Source organism: Diabrotica undecimpunctata, chromosome 10, assembly GCF_040954645.1.
Source record: "Diabrotica undecimpunctata isolate CICGRU chromosome 10, icDiaUnde3, whole genome shotgun sequence".
Classification (NCBI taxonomy): domain Eukaryota; kingdom Metazoa; phylum Arthropoda; class Insecta; order Coleoptera; family Chrysomelidae; genus Diabrotica; species Diabrotica undecimpunctata.
Window position 1 is genome coordinate 9,028,463 of NC_092812.1, and position 15,413 is coordinate 9,043,875.

A 15,413-nucleotide genomic window follows, 5' to 3' on the forward strand; every position below is an offset into this window, starting at 1 on the left:
ATAGTCGCCAACTTCGTTCCTATTGGTCATAGAAGGTTTTTTTAATGCGATTTTTTTTACCAGCTATCCAATGGTTGTACGTACGTACGTAAGTCTATACCTTGAAAAATATAGAAGTTATTACAACTGTTTATAAGTAAAAAACATACCCCTTTTTCAAACGTTTATTTTGTAAATAATTTCGATGAAAACGCAATATGCATTTAACTTAATCCTATGAAATTTGCTAAGTGTGTCTAGCATCATTCATAGGGCAAGTTCAATAGTTTAAATAATTAGCCTCAAGGACAAATAAATTAAATAACTTTTAAACTATTTGACCGATCGGGGGAAAATTTAGCACACATTTAAAAGACGGTAACTCCTCGATGTTCAAATGTGTTAATAACATTTTATTTTGTTAATGAAAAAATTAATAAAATTTATAAATTAGTGCAAAAAACTGCTTTTTTGCAAATATCTCCGTAAATTATTTATCAATTTTAATTGAAAAAACGGGAAAATAAAGATATTCTTGATATAATAAAATTATATAAATATTGTTTGTTTAAAATATAAGGGAAAAACTTATAGATAAAAAATCAACTTGTGACCATAAATTATTGTTTAAAAAAAACGCAAGGTAAAAATACGAGTACCTTTTCATCTATTCGTCATCTGGTATCTCCAAGCTATGTCTTAAAAGCTTCAGATATCTGTGAAAATTTTGCCGTGAAATCGATGATTTTTGCATAACCAGACTGGGCTACTTTTGCTAAAACTTGAGTGGCAATGGTTGAAATAGGGGTGTCAGAAAAGTTATGGACCACTGTAGTGGGTTCCAAAGTTGAGGTTTTTGGAATTTGTTCGGAAATGAGATGCAATAATTTGCGCTTCCGAGTTTCACTCTTAGATTTGAAAGTGTTTAGGGTTCTTTGTGTATTGATATGGTCGAAACTGTCCCATAATATAGGATGTACTTTGAAAGAATGAATAGATGACCAGTGATTGAAAATATTGCTATTTGTGACATCTAGTTTTCGTCTAGTGGAATGAAACTTTATTTTGGATCCACTTTCGGTATAAAAATATTAAATCCAGGGTTATATCGTTTGTCTCAAGTTTAATAATTATGATCAAGAATTGGAATTAGTGGTCGAGTGCTGAAATTACTTTGGTTTTATTTTATTTATTTGGTATCAGACTTTACCACATTTCGGTCTTATATTATGCATGATATATTATGTCTAATTTTAGTATACTTTTGATATTCATATTTGTGTTGTTTATTTTGATATGTATTGATTATTTATTTTCTAATGTTACAGGTCGTCGATAAAAATAAAGCCTAGGAACGAATTGATGGATCCGGAACGGCCTCGTTTGCTTCCAAGCGAGTAAGTAAAAACTGCCCTTCGATATGTCTACAAGAATGACAGCCAGATTTATACTACTAATTTTTCTCCAAATAATTGGTTCATTATTCATTTAAACAATGTTTCCAAATATGGACTGATTTAATTGATGTATTTCAAAGTATTACTTTTGAAACTGTGCTCCAGAAATTCAAATTATCCCAGTCAAATTTAAATCAAAGCTACCATATTCTACTGTAGAAGGGAAAATAAAAGAAATAATTAAGCCAAAAGGCTTTTAGAGGAGAATTACCGTTTGTGATTTGTGTAAAGAGCAATGAATTATTGGTATTCATTTTTTTACATAAACAATAAATCAAATAATTTGTTCCAGTTTTCTGAAACATTAATCTTCTTAGTTTTGAAAAATTCCATTTGCTTTGACGTGTGACAGGGAACAGAGTCCTGTTGAAGAATCGCTCCTCCTTTGGGGCTGACATTTTTGGAGTTCTGTGTCCAAACGCTGTTCCAACATGGATTTGTATTTTTGCCTTCGATTGGTACCAAAGGTCCAACCACCATGTATAAAAAACATACCCAAAACAATTTTTTGATTGGATGTTTTCCGGTTTGATCAAAATGAGATGGTGTAAGTTTTTCATTGTCAGACTTCCTGACAAATTTCGACCGCTGTCTCTGAATTATAAAGTGAGTTTCACCTGTAAATAGGACTTTTCTCAAGTCCTCTACAGTTCAATTCAAGTATTTTTTGACCCAAAATAGCCTCTGTTTCTTCATTCGTTCAGTTAGAAGCTGTTTTTTCTGTGGACGCATTGCATTTCTACCATTCTCCAAAAATCTTTTCCGAACAGTTGAGTTATGAATCACTACACCTGATGCTGCTAGGTCTTGTTGGGGCGCTAGGCTTGTTTTTCTTGGGTCCAATTTTCACTTTCGAAATAAAATCTTTCAAAAATATTTCATCTGCTGGTGTTTTTTTTCTCTTGCTTCCTCATTTTCCCAACCTTTTCACATCCATTGATCCCGTTTCTCGATTACGCTTTAAAATCTTGTTTACTACCTCATGACTCCACTGTACACGTTCATGCGAGTTCTCTTTGTGAAATAGAATGTGCTCACTTAACGTGATAATCTTTTCCCGCTTTCTTGGCGTAATATCCATGACGTAAGTATACGAAACAATCTCACTAATTACCGAAAACAACAGAAAATAGTACACAACAACGCAAACAAAGTCCTGAAATAGTAAGGTTATGTTTTCAATGCTTGGTCAGTTGTAAATGTGTGGACAGAGTTGAAAACTGTGAATATTGAAAAATATCATTCTATTAATTCATACAATAATGTATGATACTCCCCGCCATTACCAGATAGACCTCTTATTGGTCCTTGTAAATGCAGGGCTCTGCCCTTAGTAGTAACAACAATAAGTTCTGCTGAAACACTTTCTTCTTTTGCAGGACTCTGATTAGAGCCATCGAAACCTCTGATCGTCTTAATGGATACGTTTCCGATTCTGTCATATGCCTTGAAATGAGCGTTCCTCATTGCTTTGTAGGAGCCCTTGTCGATCGAAAACACTAGGATTTGCCCATCACCCCGATCTTCGGATTTTTCAATAACGAATTTTCGTTATAAGGCTTGATTTTGTCTCTTCAGTCTCTTTCTCACAGGACGTCCATCTCCTTCATCACCTCGGTCCGTTTTTTGGAGTATTCGTTTGCACAGCCCGTCGGCAGATTCTTGCATTAAACTTTGTTCGATGGAACTGTAGAAGCTGATTGACTTCCGGTAGGAGACATCCACTTCGTCTTCCAGTTTGTTAACGATCAGTTCTGCTTGATCCTATCTAGTTCAGTATTAGGGTGGTCTCTTTGTATAGTTTCTAATTTGTTTAGCAATTCTTTTTTGCGGCTAGTTATTATATTCAACAATCCAGAGATTCGTGATTCATAATATCTTTCTTTTGGATCAACTTTCGGTATAAAAATATTAAATCCAGGGTTATCTATATCTTTTGTATCAAGTTTAATTATGATCAAGAATTGGCATTAGTGGTTGAGTGCTGAAATTACTTTGGTTTTATTTTATTTATTTGGTCTTAGACTTAACCACATTTCGGCATATTTGGTTTTATTATTTATTTGGTGTTACTCTTAATATATTTGGTGTATATATTTGATTTGTCGTTTATATTTCAGATCAAATGAAATGGAACTGCCTTTTATGTAAGTAAAATCTTTTTTGAAACACTCAGAGCAAAATTTTTACCAATAATCCGTTACTGTTTACACTAACCACTGCTCTTCGATAGGTGCACAAGAATGACAGCCAGATTTCTACTACTAGTTATTTCACCTAACATCTTCATATCATGCTGTTTTATGTTGCCGATTGTCATTTTAATTTTTCTGTTTCTCTTCTGATATCTCCATACTTTAATTTTCTTTTCTCTGATTCACTTATTTTGTCTTATTCATTTATCCTTTAGTTTTATATTTAACATTCTATGTTCGCTTTAATTTTCTCTATTCTATTAACATAAATGTTTGTAAAAGTACAAGTTGTTACCCAAATTACTAAAACTGTAGTAAGAATGTACTAAATGTAGTTTACGGTCATAGTGGAGGGTTCTCACGTCAACGTGTGCAGAAAAAAGAAAGGATATCAGCTACTTCATCCTGTGACCCATACTTCTTTATAAAACTGACTATTTTTTCTTTCATAAAACTAAACATTTTGTGTTGCAATCTGTATGATTCATAAAGTGTTTGCTTATTAGATTAATTTTTCGATGAATTGATGAAGTGTATGAACAAGACGTCTTCAAATAAAACGATGAAGTAGCTGATATCCTTTCTTTTATTCTCCAAATTTTGACCGAAAACCCTTCACTATCACAAGTGTATGTCGCCTTGCTAGAAACTTGTGATTGATAACATTGATGTTTGGCTTAATATAATAGTAAATCTTATTTACTAAATTTCCAGAATCAGTTCAGATGCAATGGAGGTTACTGTAACACGGTGTTATGAGTAAGTAAGATTTTAATAACGTTTATATTTAGGCGTTTGGCTCAGTTCTATTCTGTCGCTTACCTTTTTAAAGTATTTGTGTATTTTTAGTCTAGTTTGGTAACATTCCAGAGAAACAATATGTTTCCCAACCAAAACGTCTATGTTTCCCGCAGTGGTTTCGGTGGACTTTTAAAATTATTAACAATTTAAAGCCAAAATGCACCATTTTAAGAACCTTCGTCTACCAGTAAAGAGTAAAGCATTTTGAAAGGATGAAAAAGACAGCAAAGATTTGATTTCACGTTCAAAGCGTCTATGTATCTGTTGATACGTATTTCGACTTAATAAGTCTCATCAGAACAGTTATTCATAGCCGTTCTTAACGTGAAAAATAATCTTCTCTGTCTTTTAGGAAGCAACAATAAAATGGCTTTAAAACAATATTTTAAAACAATAAAACGAAGCCATTTTATTGTTGCTTGCTAAAAGACAGAGAAGATTATTTTTCACGTTAAGAACGGCTATGAATAACTGTTCTGATGAGACTTATTAAGTCGAAATACGTATCAACAGATACATAGACGCTTTGAACGTGAAATCAAATCTTTGCTGTCTTTTTCATTTTATTCGGATCTACTCTGTATGAGTACAAGAAACAAATTCGTTATGGATTTCTGCTTAGTTGATAGACATGTCGTGGAATGCAAATTTTAGATTCCCCATGTCTCTATTAACATCTTTATCAACGTCTGTTATACCTTGCATTTATAGAAGGTTCAGATTAAAGCAGAAATCTGAATTTGTTTCGAAACTATCTTACCCATTTTGAAAGGACTTTATTTTGAGGTAATTATTTGATAAAACACGTTTAAAGTATTAAAATAGCGATCTTTAAGTGTTATTATTATTACCGGGGGAAAATTATTTTTTTATATTTGAAAATCTGGTATTTTTTCGTAATTTTAAATAAAAAAAATAAAAGTTGTCCTAGGGACGAAGTTAGTCATTTTTTTAATTCATAGCTTGTTTGTTGATTGTTTAATAACAATTAAAAACCCTAATACTTAGCGTCATTTTAAAGATCAAAGGTCAAAGTTCGAAAAATATTGCCTTTGAACACAGACGCCTACAAAGCTTCAAAGTGTAGAACTCCAATTTTCTCAGCTTGGAGTAGTGAAAGTAGTACTTTAAAATTCGTTCTATAAACTAGATCTTCGGTTCTTGTTGATCGATTTTGACGTTTCTTTTCTAATTTGTATGTAATATTTTCATACATTGCAAATGTATCTTCTTCAATACTGTTAATGTTAAATTAACCATGTAATTGTTTATACAATTTTTGACAAAAAAATTTTTGAACTATTGTTAGAACTATTTTTACTTGAAAACATAGGAATATATTAATTACACTTAAATTTACAATAAGTAAATTGTTATAAATAATTGATAAAATTAAAATTGTTCAAAATATTTACCTAAATTTACCTACGATATTATTTACCTAAAACTATGAATATTTATCAAATTACTTATTTGTCATATGTAAGAAAGAAATTTCTTTTCTTCAAAACCCTTTATTCCTAAGATTTGACAATAAAAATAGACACAAAGTATAGAAAAATTCCTTTTTCAAAAAATTGTGTAAATAATCTATAAGGTTATTAACATTAAATTTATTAACAAACGGTTTATTGGTAATGTACGGAAATAGGACGTACAAATTACAAAAAGAAACGTCAAAATTCATCGACAAGAACCGGAGATATTTTGTAGTTCGGGTTTGAAGTTCATATTTTATTTTGAATATCGCCGATTTGAAAAAACCTCGTTCAAAATAATCGCAGGACAATCTTTTATACTTACCAGCTTTCAGAATATGAAGAATAATTTTTCACCGGTCAATAGCAAAAAAGTTATTCAAATTGTTTATTAGTCAAAAATTGCAATGCGTTTGCCATTCAGTTCTGCAATGTTGGAAATGGTTTTCTCTAACTTTTTTAATAGACAAAGAGCTAGTGGATCCTCCGAGTACCAGTTTGTCTGTAAGGCTGGAAATTCTTATACTGATGACACACATCATTCTAAGTACGGTAACCATCAGCTGGCATGCATTAGACCTGCACATCATCAATCCCTATCTTTATTTTTAAAAGTGTAGAAAAAATTTAAAAATACGCGTTCCTGTAAGCTTGAAATTTTTATGCGGTTTTGTTCACTAAGAGTGAAGTTTAAAAAAAATTGGCAGGTGTTTTCGCCTGTCGAAGTACTTGACAGGTGAACCGAAAGGTGAGTCATATATGAATGAAATAAACTTGTTTAAAATCCTACAGAAGCAGTACGGGTATCCGGTATACAGTACAGGTGAACGAACCAATTTTGCCGTTAGATAAACTATCCCACTCTCACAACGTTACGTCTCTTACTTGCATTCTCGTGGCATCTTTACCTTCACTTGTCAAGGACTTATGAGCCAGAACCGCCTGTCATTTTACGTACTTACCTTAAATCGTTTAGACAACCACATATATTTCAACTTTACAGAAGTTTCTTTTCATTCAAATATGACACACCTTTCGGTTCACCTGTCAGGTAGTTGTGCTCATCGAAAACGCCTGTCAATTTTTTTAAACTTCACAAAGAATGAACAAAATTGTATAAAAAAAAGAAACGAAGTTTTTTTTTAATGTTTTCTACACTTTTAAAAATATAGGGGTTGATGTCGTGCAGAGCTGATGCCTGCCAGTTGATGGTTACCGTACTTTGCATGCTACGTCTTATCATTAGAAGAAATTCTAGCTTTATAGACACACCGTTACTCGGAGGGTTCACCAAATATAATATAGTATAAATACTTTGTAACTTTGTTGCTTGTCCTAAACTTCTGTATTTTCTTTTTTATTCGTTAAGAAACTCCTCCACTGAATAATAAGGTCTTTCAGATAGATAGACTTTTGTCAATTTACGGAACTTAAAGAAAAAGTTGTAGATTTAAGTTGCAAAGGGAGATGGTTGTATATTTTTTTGCCTAATAAATATAGATTTCTTTACTAACTCAGTGGATGGGATCGATAAATACACATCAAAGCTTGAATTTCTAGTGGAGTAGTCGTGACTAGATCTTGCTGGAAAAACATGTAGGTGTTTACGAATTAAGCAAACAGTGTCTAGAATATATAGAGAAGGAAGAGTTAAAATCCCGTGATTTTTGAAGTAGCTTTTGCAATGTGTTATTCTACCGAGGCCAAAAAGATACCGTATTGCTCTTTTTTGTAATATAAAAATAACATCAAATTGGACAGCTGTACTAGAACCCCAAAAAGGAAAGTCATATCGAAGATGAGACTCGAACAAAGAAAAGTGTGTTAGTTTGGAAGATGCTAAATTCATTTCCTTCGAAACAGATCTTGTTGTATAGCAGGCTAAGGCTAGTTTCTTACTTAACAAATCGATATGAAGGGACCATTTAAGGTTGCTGTCTATAAAAATACCAATAAATTTTACAGTATCAATTACACTGATCTGGCTGTTATTAAGAAGCAAGGGTTGAAGAGCTCCTTTATAGGATAATGTTACTGTCTTATCTACGTTCAAAGAGAGTAAATTAGAGTCGGACCAGGTTTTTATTTTAAGTAGATCAGAAGTTATAATTGCATGACGAGTTGCAATATAGATTTCTTCCAGGTAATACTGGTCATCAGCAAAAAGAAAAATTTTTCCATCGATTTTTAAGTTAATGATGTCATTTATAACGATAAGGAAAAGTAGAGAAACCAGTACTGAACCTTTTGGTATTCCACATACACTGCTTTTGTGACTAGAGTCAGTATCGTTTGCTCTAACTAGTTGTTTCCTGTTCCTCACGTAAGATTGGAACTAATTCAAAGAAATACCTCGAATTCCGTAGAAATTCAGTATTTTTATCAAAATGTCGCGATTTACGCAATCAAAAGCTTTGGCATAGTCACAAAAACAGTGGCAGTATAAAGATTATTGTTTAGTGCTTGATAGACCTCATGTAGTACAGAAAACATATCATCACTGGTACATTTATTAGATAAACAGCCGAACTGACTTTGTGATAAAATGTTGTTTTCAACGAGAAAGGACATACGTCGGGCTTTTATAAGTCTCTCAATAATTTTGGATAGGGCCGGTAGTAAGGTAATAGCTCTATTAGGCAAACATTAGATTTATCACCGCCCTTATGAAGAGGAATAATAATGACTGTTTTTAGGCACTCCGGAAATATACCTTTTTCAAAGGAATCGTTAATTAGCGAGACCAGGACATCCAACACATTATTTAGAATATTTAAGAAAATTTTTATGGATAGTCCATCAGTACCACAGGCAGATTTGCTTTTGATACTACTGATTGTTTGGATCAGTTCAGATTTATCAATTGGTCTTATAAAGAATGAATTCGAGACCTTTTTTGAATTGGGAAGATAGAAAATAGGATCTTGTTGTGGCAAAATAGCTGATGTTATATTTTTACTCACATTAACGAAGTATTCATTTAGATTTTCAGGGTTTGGGAGAGAAAATGTTTGAGCTGAGTTAGTTTTATTTCGAAGATCGTTTATTATGGACCAAGTTTACCTTGCAACATTTTTAGAGCTTCCCAGACGATTCTCATAGTACATTTTTTTAGCTGTTTTAGATAGGTTCCTTTGTACGGTGACAAAGACATTGGTAGTAAATTTCTTGATGTACAGTAGTGAACGCATATTCTTGGCTGATATGCGGATACCCTTGGTAGTCCAGGGTTTGTGATGTTTTGACTTAATTTTACTTAAAGAAAATGCCTTATTGAAAATACAGACAAGCTTATCTAAAAAAACCCTGAAATTATAGTCCACGTCCATAGAGGGAAAGGCCACCCAGAAGTCAATCACAAATTTTGGAATTTACGAAATCTCTGAGCTGAAAAAATCCTACCTAAACGTTGGGTTTTCGAGGATTGTTAAACTTAGGTATATACTGCTTCATAGTCAGAGAGTCCTGCATTAAATAATTGTATAACGTACATCAAGGGGTGAGAAATCTGACACAATATAATCAATTATGGTAGATGTTGTTTTAGTAATTTTTGTAGAATTAACGTGCATTGTGAAACCATACGATTCAAATATATTGACCAAGGATACTTGGGTAGCACAAGCAACAGCGTAATTAATATTCAAGTCACCGCATAGAATCTTTCTGCTTTTATTGGGCATATCGTCTAACAAATTTAACAGGTTCTGAAAAAATAGGCCCGTGGAAGAGTCAGGTGATCTATAAATACAAAGAATGTATAGATTAAAATTCTTGTTATAAACTAATGAAAACTAAAAAAAGGATTCATTTAACAGAATGTCATATTTTGTTATAGGAGAGAAATCATTATTTGTAGAAAGAATTAGGGTGCCACCATGAGCTGAACTTGGACGGTCATACCTAGCAATTATGGTATATTTGGCTACAAAAACGGCTTGTTAACTTCAAGCCAGTGTTCGGTAACCGAAACTTTCGGGGGAAATCCTAATTCCTGTAAAACCAAAAATAATTCATCTGTTTTATATCTTATAGAACGAATATTAATCAGAACCATGCTAAAGTTATCATCACTATAATAATTTGAGGTTTCTAGTCCCACAGAACACGTCATATTATTTAAAACTTTCGTTTTGGAGAGGCAACGGAACAGTAGTTTCGGTGACTTTACGGAGTAAATTAATTAATTCTTTACGGAGTGAGAAAGGACCTAAAAGCAGCAAGATCAGCTTCCACCACAATTCTACCAATTCCATAGGAATCGTTAAATTCTAGAAAGATTTTTCGTAGATCTTCAGTCTTAGTGGGAAGTCCTTCGGAAGCCAAAAAGAGTTTAACGCTTGTGTTGGTGAATCCTTCGTAACATACTGAAGCAGGTTGGTCGTGTAGAAAAGCAAGATGTAGTTTAATGGCTTTAAAGATATCTGGTTCTCTTAATCTTGCTAGAAGATATCGACTATTCGAGTTATTGGGTAATCTAACTCTTGGTGGGTCAAAGGATCCAGATTTATCGATGGTTCCAAAGTACCCTTCTTAATGGAGGTTGAACATTAAGAATTCTCAGGTTTTTACAGTACTCTGAGCAAAAAAATTAGTAAGTCAACATCTAAAGATCGCCATTTTAAAGCTTTAAACGTGTTTTCTCACACAATTACCTTAAAATTCGTTTACAATGCTTTACTATTTATTGTTAGTGGAAAGTTCTTAAAATGGGGCATTTTTGGCCTTAAATTGTTAATAATTTAAAAAGTTCATCGAACCCACTGCAAGAAACATACGAGTTTTGATCGAGGTCGATATCGACCCATTTTTTCGTCTTCCATTCCTGATTCGCTTTGTCGTTTTGTTTTGAACTTCTTAAGGTACCGTCTTTTTTCGAAGGTTGTTGATCGTCATGACTGTTTAGATTATGTTTAAAATTGCTCTAAAAAGTTGATTTGAAGAACACCTGAACTCTCTTAGGTTACGCAGCCAGGACATTATTCTATAATCTTTCCCTGAATGAGAAATTGCAGAATCTGGTATTGTGTCCCTCTCACATGGCTCAGATATTGTAATTTTCTTATCTTTATTTTATTGTTCATCGTCGCTTTAGTCAGCGTGGCTGCGTATATAGCATACAACAAGATAGTAAATATGTAACATCTCAACAGGCACATTTTTAAAATATTACTTGAAAGTTCTGTTACAAAAGAATTGTTTCATTTTCATAAACATGCAATATCAAGTCGTGTTCGAAAAATCATTATTATCTTTTAAAGAAAACTTATATTTTTGCACACGATACTTTTATTTTTTTTTTTCGATGTTTTGGTTAGCACTAATGAGTTGGGCATTATTATTTGGTCTCTTGGTAAATACGAGAAATTTTGTTTTGTCGAGGTTCAAGTTTAAGCCATAGTTTAGACAATACTTCTTGAACTATTCTTTAAAGATCCTCAATATTCTTTGTTAATAATTCAGTATCGCCTGCATATTTTAGGTTTTTTATAGGGATTATTTCTTCTTCAGCCTTCAGTAATCCAACTTTGGACATAGGCCTCCCCCAAATCAATCCAGTGTCTTCTATTTTGCACCACTTGCTTCCAGTTGTGTCCTCCGATCTTCTTATATGATCTCATTTGTCGTCTTCCTCTGCTTCTCTTTCCTAACCATGGCCACTGTTGTATTTCGTGGTTCCATCTCTTATCCTTCAGTCGTGCATTGTGTCCTGCGAAGCTCCATTTTAATTTGGCAGCATGTTCTCCTGCGTCTTTTACTTTCGTTTTGCTTCTAATCCATTTGTTTGTTTTTTTTTGTCTATAAGTTTCACCAAGAGCATTGATCTTTCCATCGCTCTTTGTGCTTTTACTATTTTATCCATATTGGACTTGGTGAGTGTCCACGTCTGTGGACATATGTAATATGTCAGACATATGTGGACATGTAATATGTGGACATATGTAATTACAGTTAATGTACAGTTAATGTACAGTTGATGTTTTCTATTTTGTGTTGTCTAGTTTTATGTATGCCTCTGGTTATAATATCTCTCTAGTTCCATCGCGCCTTGTAGAATATAGGTCACTTTCGCTTTTCTTGTCCAAAAGTGTAATATTGCTGATTGGCGGGGTCAGCGCACTGGTTATAATATAGATTTTCTATAATTCATATATCTCGTTTATCTATTTGTTTTTGATTTAAGATTGCCATGAGTTTCACATCTTTGTTCACATACAAACAGCTTTGTGTTAGTATATTTTAACTGAATTTAAGCCTCTTCATTTCCCATTTCATTGTGAAAACCGAACTGGGTGTTGCTTATGTAGTTATTCAATTTTTATATAGACGATTATGTATAACTTTTAGGGAGTATTTTTAGTTGTGACTCATTAAACATCTTGATGCGTCTATTCGTGATGAATAGTGATCATCTTAGCAATTTTGATCTTGTTTTTAATTCGTGTAATTTGTGATCGTGCTTCTTTTGCTTCTTTCATCTTCTTTTGCATTTCTCGATGAGTTTTACTATATACTATTTTGTCCAGATTTTTAACTAATCTTCTCTTTTCCATTAACTGAAGTATTTCTTCAGTCATCCAGTCTTTGTACTTCTTTTGATCAGTTTGATTTAATTCTTGGTTACTTATTTTTAGTTATTCCACTGACTGTTTATGTTCTTACTTTTTGTGTTATCACATCTAGTTGTGCGAAAATGTTTAATTGAGTTTGTTTGTTTCTTAATTTTAAAATATCTATTAAGGGCCTTCTTGGATTTTGGCGAGTTAACCTACTAAATGTTGCAACCACTGGGTAGTGATCAGATGCTATATCAGCACCTGGATATGTCTTGGCGGATCTTATACAGTTTCTAAATATACTCTATTTGGTTTAATTTGTTCTTCTTTGTCTTGGGAGTGACATCTAGGTGGTAGTTTAAAAAAGTATTTGTTACTACCATTTCATTTTCTTTAACAAATTTGACCAACCGCTCTCATCTTTTATTTGCATAAAGTCTTCACATTTTCGGTATTTCCCTATTTTGGTAATAAAATTCCCATTATGATAATAGTTGGTGCCATCCGTCTTTTAATATTTGGTCGATTTGCTCATTTTCACTTTGGCAGTGCACACATAAACTTGCAAGATATTCATTTTAATTTTAGGGGTGTATATTATTTTTTCTGAAAGAGGAGCCAACGACTGAGGTACTTGTGTCTTTGTTTACCAAAATTCCAACTCCTATGGATGGGTCTGTTGATTTTCGATTTTAGAATAATAAAATGTACCATTGTTTGTTGCGGATTCTCCGTTACTAGACGCAACGTCTATTAAGCAATATTAATTATACGTCTTATTAACTAATTTAACTATAATAATAATAATAACTAACACAAAAAGTTGAAGCTGTTCAGATAGGAGCTTCATCCATTGCTTGTCTCAGTTTGTTACCGATCAGGTCTGCTTGAGCCTGTTCTAATTGAGTACCCATTATGGTGTCTGTACTACCTTTATCTTGAATATTTTTGTGATATTGCTATAATATGGGTACACGTAAACTCATCACCAATTATCATAAATACCCTCGTACATAGTACAAACTCATCACCGCCATAAAAGTAGGGTTTTCAAAATAGACCCTAAGAGATTGGTAAACTGATCACTGGCCTACCTGCATCCCGGATTAGGTATAGACCATAAAATCCCAGCAAACGGCTAGTTTTTGGTAATTTCACAGAATAATCCAAATCCTGATGTCTTAAATGCAACTGCAATTTATTGGTTTTTATTTGGGAGTTCCACAAAATTCTATTGATAGCTACCTAAAATCATGCGAAAAGAAAAATTTCTCTTGATTTGCCCTTGTTTCTTCAACATGGATAGTGAACTGCTAATTGATTACGTCCTGAGCCAATGCGGACAAAAAATAATGTTTATCAATAAATTTCAAATTTCAATTGCGAAAGACTCTAAAATCATCCTTATGAAACAGAAAAAAAATCAGCGTAATTAAGTTCTTTAAGTTAACTGTATAAGATGTTTCTTGTAGGCAAGGCATAATATTACTTTGTTGCTGTAGATTACCTTTTCTGATATTACATTTTGAGTACAATTAAATTGTTAAAGTCACATTGATATATATATATATATATATATATATATATATATATATATATATATATATATATATTGACAATATACAAATACAATATAAAAATAACAACAAAGAACATCAAAACTATTTCATCTTTATATTCCAAAACCATCTTGTGCTTTGGCAAAGCATGTAATCGATAAACACCATATTATGGATTTTGATAACATTAAAATTTTATGTAGTGAAAGTAATAAATTCCTTTGTATTAGCAAAAGCGATAATAATTTAAACAAAAGATCAGAAATTCAAAATCTAAGCAAAATTTATAATTATATTCTTTCTTTATAATTTATGTATAAAACTTGTAAAATGTCACATTTTGATTTAATTTTCCATATATCTGTTACATTTTTTCAGACACCTATCAATGGTGAATCAATCTTCTTCTTTTTTGTTACTAAACTTCTTTTTTGTTACTAAACAAAAAAGAATTTTTAAACAAAATTTTATTTTTGACAATATAATTGTCAAAAATAAAAATTTTAAGTTGGCATTTATGACATTGAGGCTTATTTGTAATTGTTTGCTATTTTAACTTATTTATAAATTCAATTGTTTTTGTATTAAAAAAATGTTTTCAAAATTATACTAAAATTTCAGAGAAGCATATTAATTATTTTTGAGATGTATTAGCAGCAATTTTTATTTACTAAACTAATTTTATTTGGTGAGTTAACAAAAATTGTTTTTTCCTTCTAGTTCAACTTTGTAAGATATTTTGTCTTTTTTAGCAGCTCTTGATAATAATTGTAAACACAATTGAAAGCTCGAGATAAAAAATAGTTAACCAATAGCCCTCCAACCCATCCAAAACAGTTATATATTTTTTCCAAACGAGTCACAAGTACTTCTTTTTTCTTATATATATATATATATATATATATATATATATATATATATATATATATATATATATATATATATAACAATGTGACTTTAACAATTTAATTAGAAAAAGCGATAAACGCTTGTAGTCAACGCTGATCAGTTAGACTACAAAACACAACTATTGGGGTGTGCAGCTGAAGATAGGACAAAGAAGTACTCTTTTTATTCTACCAAGCTTTCGCAAATCTTTATTTGCATCATCAGAGTGCTAGAATAAACAAAATTAGTATATTACAGAATAAAAATTATTTTGTATCTTACACTAATTGTGGTTAGTTGTCATGATGTTTATAAAATTAAATGAACAACTCATCTGACTCCTACCAATAATGGCGAAAACTAACCAAAAACTGTAAAAAAATTGCTTTTAAAAGCACTCTAATTGTGGGATCTTTGTACAAGTCATTGAAAGATAAAGTACAGGAAACTGTTGCATTCTGTCACAATAAATGCATTGCTGATTACTTCAAAATTAAAA

General features: G+C 32.0%; 1 protein-coding gene across 9 annotated transcripts in view; it reads left to right on the forward strand.

Annotated features, from left to right (window-relative positions):
* LOC140452223 (uncharacterized) overlaps positions 1-15,413 on the forward strand; it is a 365,408-nt gene that overhangs the window by 121,859 nt on the left and 228,136 nt on the right. For 3 of the 9 annotated variants that reach the window (XM_072546341.1, XM_072546340.1, XM_072546344.1), the window contains exons 3-5: positions 1,308-1,376; positions 3,557-3,583; positions 4,346-4,390. The exons of 1 other annotated variant lie outside the window; for it this stretch is intronic. In XM_072546341.1, coding sequence (XP_072402442.1) covers positions 1,308-1,376; positions 3,557-3,583; positions 4,346-4,390 — 141 coding nt within the window. The remainder of the gene's footprint in view (positions 1-1,307; positions 1,377-3,556; positions 3,584-4,345; positions 4,391-15,413) is intronic. 5 more of the 9 variants (XM_072546343.1, XM_072546346.1, XM_072546345.1 and 2 more) reach the window with 3 other exon arrangements.